This window comes from Oreochromis aureus, linkage group 4 (assembly GCF_013358895.1).
Source record: "Oreochromis aureus strain Israel breed Guangdong linkage group 4, ZZ_aureus, whole genome shotgun sequence".
Taxonomy (NCBI): domain Eukaryota; kingdom Metazoa; phylum Chordata; class Actinopteri; order Cichliformes; family Cichlidae; genus Oreochromis; species Oreochromis aureus.
The window spans coordinates 29546769-29556328 of NC_052945.1; the positions used below are offsets into that span (position 1 = coordinate 29546769).

The 9560-nt window shown below is 40.9% G+C and overlaps 1 protein-coding gene across 5 annotated transcripts in view; it reads left to right on the top strand.

Moving 5' to 3' along the window:
- Positions 1–6148, top strand: part of plppr2a (phospholipid phosphatase related 2a) — a 71969-nt gene extending 65821 nt beyond the window's left edge. For 2 of the 5 annotated variants that reach the window (XM_039611506.1, XM_039611509.1), the window contains 3 exons: positions 1062–1238; positions 2998–3141; positions 3879–6148. In XM_039611506.1, coding sequence (XP_039467440.1) covers positions 1062–1238; positions 2998–3141; positions 3879–3935 — 378 coding nt within the window. In that variant the 3' untranslated portion in view covers positions 3936–6148. The remainder of the gene's footprint in view (positions 1–1061; positions 1239–2997; positions 3142–3878) is intronic. The other 3 variants (XM_039611505.1, XM_039611508.1, XM_039611507.1) reach the window with 2 other exon arrangements.
- The last annotated feature ends 3412 nt before the right edge of the window (positions 6149–9560 follow it).

Below are 9560 nucleotides of genomic sequence, written 5' to 3' on the forward strand. Positions count from 1 at the left end.
CGAGTGCTTGATCAGTTAATCAAGTGATTACCAGTATTTGATTAGCAGTACCTTGTTGCTACTTACTGTCTTAATTCCTATTGATGCAGTAAGTGTGTACTTAGTTTTTCACAGGAATCTACCCAGTCCTGATGAAACTTCATGTTTTCAGGATGATATGTGTATATATATAGATAGATCTATCTATCGATCTATCTATCTTGTCTATCTATAGACGAGCTAACCACGCTAACGCATTGACGCCGTGCAGCTCCACGCAAGGGGCGATCTGCGATAACTCGCTAATGGAGTTATGGCGTTATCGTCATTTTAACGAGATTAACGCTGACAGCACTAATATAAATTTAACCCTTTTACCTTTTACCACTCACATTTAAGCAAAGCAAAGATGTATGCAAGTAAACAGACCCGAACAAACACATTTGCAGAAATGCTGCCTTCAGTTAAAAAGGCGCCACCTACCAATTATTTCAACTGTGATTAGTTTGTTTCTACCAGTTTGTATTTGTCATTTGTAAACAATCATTACCACGCTGAACAAGAAATAACACTGGCTGCTATTTGATGTAATCAAGTGGATACTTATGCTGATTTCTGCCACCTCAAAAATTTGATTTGTGTTTAGCCTGAACAAAATTTCAGATTATATATTTCCTCCCTTTGTCGAGACAGTTAACAGGTACTTTAACTTTAAAGGTGGCATAATATGCTCACTTTTATCTCAGTATTTTTATTCTTGTAACTTATCCTGTGCCACTTGGTGTAGCTCCTCAGTTAAGCCAACTTTCTTATGATTAGTTCCCCCCTCAAAAAACAAACAAACAAACCAAAAGGCTGTGTTTAATATGACCATCCACTAGTGTAGCTGAATATATAATGAGAGAAAGTAAGGACAAGCTACATAGGTCCACTTTAACCAGCCAATCACAGGAAGAAAATCTCTTGTACGTCTTATTACCTGGTTTAAAATAGTGATGTATCTTATGTGCTTGCGTGCTCTTTGTGGCTTTCTGTGTTTGTTGCACCCTACTGTGCGCCCCCTCCCTTACGCTTCTTTGCAGATGTACGTGACACTGGTTTTCAAAACCAAAGGCACGCGGCTCACCAAGCCCACTATCAGCCTCACGCTGCTTTGTCTCGCCATGCTAGTCGGTGTGGTCAGAGTGGCTGAGTACCGCAACCACTGGGCTGATGTCCTGGCGGGATTCTTCACTGGGGGAGCCATCGCTGTGTTTTTGGTGAGGCGAGAATAGAAGGAGCAGGCGGAGAAATAGATTAAAAAAGAAAGACATGTTCTCAGTTTTTTAAGCGCCCCATCTTTGCATGCAAAGACTAGCTTACTTGCCCCAGAGAGCACTGTGAAAACAGCTGTGTAATGTCTCATATGATGATTTATTATCTTTCTTCATAATCTAAAACAATGTGTCTTAGAAAAAATTCCTGCTAGGTGCTTTTAATTATGAAAAAAGACAAAAACGGTCATTAATGGGCTACATATCAATCAGATGATTAAGGACCACATTAATATCTCAACAGATTAAATGACATTCGGAAATAGGTTTATATGCAATTTTAATATGCTGCACCACAGTAGCAGAAGCCAAGCAACCATTTTTTAAACCACACCCCTTTTTGTTACTGTTACTGTACCTGGCGAGCTTTACATTTTCATGGCATGAGTCATGGTTTGGTTGGTTCTAACTTTCCCACTATAGTATCTGGTTTTGTTTTGACCAGTTGTTTTTGTCCACTATAACAGTTTCCCAATGCAAGTGCCACAATAATAAATTACTCAAGACATTTTCTTTGCTTAACTGATAAAGAAATACTGAAAAATAACCTTAATCTGACTATGAAATTGTTTTTAAGTGCATTTCTAGGTTACCCCTTAAAGTTGGCAATTTTTGTTGTAAAAATAACTGTAACATTTAAACAGGTAATAAAACATTTCGTATAATTCATTGAATCAAAGTTGAGAGTCTCAATTTCAATTGTACACAGAGTGTTTCATTTCAAACCTATTATAGTGGCATAGAGACCCCAAATTATGAAAAATCATGTAACTGAAAGTTGCAGACCTAACAGTAGTTAGCAATGCCTATGATGTTTCCTGTTTACACCCACTCATCAAGACCTTGACACTGCCACCTTTGGAGCAGGGGCTTCTTTCTTGGTTAGCACTGTCTTAGTCCATGGCAGTGTAAAAACCCACGTCACTTTGGACAGTGACACTGGTGTTCCACCAGTTTCCAGGTCATGCCAGGCTTGAACCTTGGTGATTCCTGAATATCCCAACACATTTCTTCTCAGCTGAGGGTAACAGTTGGGTTTTCTGGTGGGGAAACATCCAAATAACTCCCATTTACATGAGAAATGTTTGAGCTGATGATGCAGTTGTTGAGACCTTCCCAACCTGTGTAAATCTATAATTCTCATTCTTTGATTTTTTCTTGGACTTTCCCATTCTGAGTATCAAGTAATCCAGAGAGTACTGTCAAATTCTTTTTATGTTGAGTAGAAAAGTGCTATATAAGAACTGTCATTTACCATATACCAATAAACATTTAGCCAGAGACTTACTACCAGTTGTAGTCAATCATGATCACTAATGTGAGGTTAATATGCCTTGACCTTGTCAAGTTAAAAGACAAGAACCTTTAGTACCACATATTATAAGATTTAAGTGAATGTATGTCGATATCTGAGTATGTTGAGTACTTTCGAGCCCGTGTGGATTGGAAAACAATATTTAAACTTGTGCATTAAAGATGTTCACCGGAAAAAGAACAGTTCAAAGAAATCATCCTAAGCCCAAAATAACTATAACGTTCATGCTCTTAGATAATTCGGCGCTTGTAAACCATTTTGCCACACAGGAAAATCCACAAAGCTGTTACTGAACAATCTGATTAGGGATTGAATTTGGCAAATGGTTAATTCCTCTCATGTGTCTTATCCTGCTCCCAGTTAACTCTTTATGTTGGTTTCTATCATCAGGTGACTTGTGTGATTAACAACTTCCAGCAGCTGCAGCCCGGTCTTCCTCCACCGCGACCCCAACGTCCCGAGTCAATGCTGGGCATGCCGATGGTGACACTGCCCTCCGTGGAGAGTCCACTCGAAAAGTTAAGTGGCCCTCAGGTAAGGGGCGGGGGTGGGTGTGAGGCACAACTGTGCTCACAGAAGCGCTGAGATACACACCCCTTGTCTCTTAACTGAATCCGTTACCTTCCTTTTGTTCCTCAAAAAAGAACAAATTCAAACACGCATGCTCCAAGCCCACCTGCACGCCCAGTCCTAGCAAAACACCCAAGTGAATCCTTTAAATCTCTGCGCACGCGAGGCTTGTTGTACCCTGATAAGAACGCATGTGAGATTTGTGCTAGTGGTGTGAAATGAGCCACGGTTATGTTTCAGTCAGAGGATGGAACAAATTCTAGTGTGAATGTTTGCTTTGGAAAGAGGTGCTGCTTACTCCTAAAAATCCCACAGTGTTACAAATTTTCACGTTATCTGGTTTATAGAGAGAGCCACTTGTGTCTTTGAGGTGAATCAGCAGTTTGGCTGACACACTCCAAGTGTTATTTACCATTTGGATATAATGCAGAGCACTTGGCTGAAGGGAAACTGTGAAGTCAGCAGAGGCTAAAAGAAAATAGTCTTAGCTGTGGAAACGATCCCCTCAAGTTATATCTGCTCTCCGAAAGAGCTGCATTTTCGAAAGCGATTCTCTCAGGGGTGAAGCATTTAGAAAAATATCGTGCGTCCTCTGTGGTCTCTCACCGTCGCTAACCCTCACCTGACTGCCTTCTTTTCCTCTGTCTCCCACCTTGCCTCTATCCTTTCAATCTGCTCCCTTGTCCCTCACTCTCCTCCAGCATCTTGCACTCTCCTCCTCCTCCCCACCTTACAACACCTACGTCCAACCATTCTAACCAGCTTTGAATATTTTTTACCCAACGTTGTCACCCCCCCAACACTATCTCCGCCATCTGTTACCTTATTTCTGTTTTTTGCTCTGTTGAACATCTGTTCTGTCCTCTCTTCCTCCCCTCATCCCTGTACATTGCTCTTGATTATTCTTTTCTTCACTTTTCTCTCTCTTCCTCCGCCTCCTCTCTGCCCCGTCCTCCTCTCTCTTTCTCACTCCTCTCTTTCCCCTGCAGACTCCGCGGGGATCTCCGTTCACCGAGATCACATGACCATCAGCCCTATCGGTTCCCCGCCACCCCCGATGTCCTCATACCGTCTCGCTCCATTTCCAGCGAAGTCTAGACCAGTCGGAGCAGCACTCGCCGCAATGCGCCGCCCATCCGGCTGGGCGGTACGCAACGTTGCACCGCTCCTATTCCACGCAGGTCTAGACCCCCCCCACCCCTCCTAATACATGATACACAGCACACACATCCCCCGTTGCCCTCTTAACCCCCGGGGAACCGATAGGCAAACTCTTCAAAGACTTTCTCTTTGCTGGAATACCAGTAAAGTAAAGCTCTGAACAATAAGTACAGAGTCAGGTACATCTTTTTTTTCTTTCCTTTTTTTTTCATGTTGAAAAATGTAACTAATTTTTTTATATGTATATAAACTCAATCACACGAAGCTCACTTTCATCAGCGGTGGTTTGCTCTGTTACGAAAACGAAATCAAATGTGACCACTGAGAATGTCCGCCGCTTCTTTTTCTCCAACCGTACGAGCGCACACCTGTTTGAGAAAAGAACCCGAAAGGTGACGGTGAGCTCTCAGGACGCGGCTTTGACGTGCGCCGTGTTGGACCAAAGAAACCCACCTGAGGAAATGTGCGCTGCTGAGATTTACCCGTACAAAACATCCTTTTAGCAAGCCATATGAACACACAAGCAAACACACTTGCTCTCCTTATATCATCCCATGCACGTGCACATAGACACAAGCACCCGCACACAGACACACGCATAAGCACCCACCACAGTCGAGTAGCAGTGCCCTAGTCAGCTCCGCATGAGGTTTCCCGGGATCAAAGGATCCGTTTCTTATCCTTCGGCAGAAGCACCAGACAAAAGCAAACAGGATGAAGGTACAGACATCTTCACTTGGCTATCAACTTTGTGTTTTCCTTCGCTCTCAGATGGTTGCAATTTTGCCAAAACCTAATGTGAAACAGAAACACACATTGGATGAGACAAATCCAAGCTCCCGAATGCAGGTGGCACAACAGTGAGCCAAATTAAGTGCATCACATTCAGGAGCAAATATTTGTTTTTTGCTTGCTTTTTTTTTGTATTCTTTTGCGAAAAGGAGCCTTCATACAGGACACTTCTCTGTGATGCCAACAGACTTTTTAAAAAAATGTCTCTTTCATTTAACTGTGGAACAGCATCACTCATCCTGAAATGGCGTCTCCTTTGCTGCGGACTGGCTGCGTCGTGTAATTACTGTGATTTATTTCTGAGATTTTATCGATATATTGATTTACTGACGTTTGTGTATATACGGCGTGGTTGCCATAAGCGCTCTGTGTGGCGTGACAGTTTTGCTGATTTTGATTTGCACACTCCCTCACAATCCACTTTTGTCTTTTGTTCTCTTCATTTGCTTTTGTTCGTTTTTCCTTTCTTTACAAATACATATATTTTTTTTACATTCTCCATTTCTCTCTTCTCTGTGGTGTCTGTATCTAGGCTAATATGCCATCACTGTGCTGTGAAATGTTTCCCTCTGCTGGACAAACACACACACACACACACACACAGACACACACACACACACAGAGACACACACACACACAAAGCACAGAAGACCTCGTTTTACAGAGCACATGTAAATAAACTCTAACATATTTGAAAGCACACACATGCACAAGCACACTTATACCCCCTACTTGTTACTGTACTTTCCTTCTCCTCTTCCCCACTTTCTAACACCGAACCTGTAAGATATTGTACATAGCTCTTTTTTCTATTGAGAGTGTGATTTTTACACGAGCATCACCAACACTCTGTGTGGCGATTGAAGGAAAATCTTGTTTTTCTTACAATGATGGAGAATTCGTGCAGACGTGCTGAACCACTCTGACCCATCGGTTGGAAAGTACTCAGATGACTCATGTTTTGTTTCAATTTGCTGCGTCTGCCTGTTGGACTGAATAAAGCTGGATTGGAAAAGTCATTTTACTCTGACATCAGACACTATGTGATCCTGACTTTCTGAGTTTTATGAGGCCATTTTCACTTTCTTTTTTTCATGCTTTGATCATCCATCCATCCATCCATCCATCCATCCATCCATCCATCCATCCATCCATCCATCCATCCATCCATCCATCCATCTTCTTAACCACTTGTCCAAATCAAAGTTTGGGGGCTGGAGCCTATCCCAGTTGTGATAGGGCAAGAGTGAGGTTACATCCTGGACAGGTCAACAGTTTATAGTGGGGCCATAAAATTAAAGCATAGATATGTAAACACCTTAAGAGATCTTTTTTTTTCCTTTTTTAAGACATTAGGTCAAGCTGTGAACACACCATTCCCATATTATTGCATTGTAGTTAGCACTAATACTTTATCTAACAGCTTTCACATCCAACTTAACAGAATAAGAGCTTTAATTTGATGAATGGTGTAAGATTAATGATGAATGGGCATATTTTCTATTTAGTTGTTCTACTATGCTCTACTATGATCACCAGCCAGCTGCTAACTTTGTCTGTCTGCTGTCTACTTGGACCAGTTTTACAGTTACCAGAGGTTTCCCCACTGAAGGGAGCTTCCTGCTCTTAAGTCTTAATCATCTAGCATAAAGTGAGGCTCATTCATGATACCAGCAGATCAGCTGATCCTCATGCTATTCCACATTAGCTGATCCGACTTATACTATTTGAGTTGGTGTAGCCTGTCTGCAGTTAATGCACTTCTGCAAGCTGCTTTGCAACCCACCTTGATCACTACCCCTTCTCGAATGCTATATCTGACTTCATCAATGTCATGACTATTGTGTAATAAAGCAGCAAGGTCCCAGAAAAGAGTAATTGTTGCAGATGGAAATAAGAATCTTCATCTGACTATAGCAATGTTTTGAAGTAATGTAAAGCTGCAGGTCACAAAACCAGAATAAAAACCTATAACATGCTTAAAAGGCTTCATATCGCTGAGAAGCAGAGCTGGGTGATAATTCTCCAGGCATGTATCGCTTTTGGTTCCCCATTCATGTGGATGTGAGTTAAAGATGGCCCTATTTTTTGATGATAGCCCTGTGTTGTAAATATGTGCCTCTCTGGCTAATCATTAGCATTATAACTTTTGTGCTAATACGTCATCAGACCGCGTGACAACAGCTAAATCCTCCATCAGCCTACATATCTTTTAGTTTTTTGTTGACATTCCTTACGAACGCTCCACTCACGCTCTATGTGGCTGTCATAGTTATCATTTTGGAAATTAAAACAAAAAGAACATAACTTCTCTTCATGTTATTTTTTTAAATTGTGCTCAGCTAAATAAAAATGACCATCTATTGAAGATCAAAATCTAGCACCCAGTAGGTTTTATTTTTCATTATAGCTTCTACTTAACCAAAAGCATGTGTTTGACCATTGAGAATATGTGCTAAACTACCCTTATATGGATGCTAAGCTTCATTATCATCAGCATCTTGTACTTGTGAGAGGTTTGATTTCACTGAAAAAATAAATAAATAATCAAAACTGTGACATTTTGATGGCTCAGAGAGCCAGGGCTACTTATACCACATACTGTACCTGCAACTTTGTGAAGCTGAGTCAGACATGTGACCTTTGCTGCATGATGGCCCTTTGTTTCATGTGTTTCCTCATTTCTTTCCAGTCTTCAATGTCCCAGTGAAGCAGAAATGCCTTAAGATAATCTTGATGAGGAAATGTAACGAAAGTGTTTTCTAAGCAGTGACTGGCTGTAATTTCATTTGCAAGTGCGAGTTTGTCATTTGTCCAAATTCTCTGTGAATCCTCTGTGAACCCAAATGCACAAATGAGGCACAAACAAACATGAAAGGTAAACACGCCCGCCACGAAGACTCGGATTCTACACTGGCTCGACTGTCGTCGCCGCAGCTTTACTTTCCTGTAAAGTCTTCGGTAACACATGTTTAAAAATCAAACAGCAAACACGCTGCAGTTGACTGACATGTGAATAAAAAGCACCAGTCTCCTTCAGATCTGCTACTCAGAGGCAGGACCGTGTTTCCTTTGATCCTGATGCAGCAAACCTTCTGTTTTTGTAAAGATTTGTGTGATGAGAACAATAAATGGATATTGAAATAAGAAAAGCTGTCTGTGTCAGTCTGCACTGCTTGTTTTGCTGTTGTGTTCTCAGAGTGATTGGTGGTGATTTTGTGTGTCAGAGCTGCTGCATTTGTTTTGCATGTGAACAGGATGCTTTTGTTGACTTGAGGAAAGGAAGCGGGGAGAAAAGGCTGCCAAGTCACACAAAAACTGGACGAAAAAATCAGCATCAGCAGGTCAAATTTTACATTTTTGGTTAAAAAGGTTATCAAAAAAATAAAGAGGAGGTAAGGAGAAAGGTAGAACAGTGAGCAGCCATGTAAAACACAGTGGAGGCTCTGTCATGGTGTGAGACTGCATTTCGTTTTGTTTTGTTGGGAAAATCTTGAAAAACTTAATAACGTCAGGGCTTTTTAGAAAGCCTTCTGTCGCCTTCTTGGTATTTTATAAATGCAGCTCAACTCCTAAAGTATCTTCTGATCTCCTGATATGGAGCCAAAGTATCACTGATTAAAAGAAAAACCTAATAACAAAAGAAATAGATTTATTTAAAATGATTAGTCACGACTTACTACATTATTATTCCCATTCCATTCCCATACACACATGGTGTATATCTCCAGATGACAAATTCTTTACAAATGTGTCAGTACAGCAATGAAAAAAGTCCCACATCCAACATCCTACTCGACAGAAAGTACTTAGCAGTATTACCAGCAGCCTTCTCTTTGTTCATTATCATTAAAAATCATGTTACTGGATCGTTAACTCTACATAACCTAGGCCCTTTCTCTCTTGATAAATCTGAGAGGGTGTCAGAAGTTTAAACATTAGAACAGAAAAAAAATGTTCTTTTAGGCTTTTAAAGTTTTAAAGTGAAGTAGTTGTTTAAATGTAATCAAAATGAGAGAAGTTTTAAGGTAATTTTTCTCGACTTTAATTTTTTAAAATATAAAATCTTACTACCTAAAGTTACTTTTGAATAAGTGTATGAAATCAGTTGCAGACAGGGTGCCCTATGTCTCTCTAAAGTGTCTAGCTGCTGAGTTGTAAGTTAAAGTAACATTAAAGTGTCACGAAGCAGACCTGCAGTAGTTGGCTAATTTCCACCTCCATCTGTTCCCTCACTCAAAGGGAACTCGTCCTGCTTTATTCGTGGCCTCTACTAGAGTAGCTTTGCATAATTCACAGCTCAAAATAACCCTTATTTATCTTGAGCTGATGCAGCCACACACTTCATCCACTGTCTGAAACATGCTGTTTTACCTTCTCTTCCATTAAGACTACCTTCTCTTTAAGCTAGCATCGGGCAGCCCTCCTAA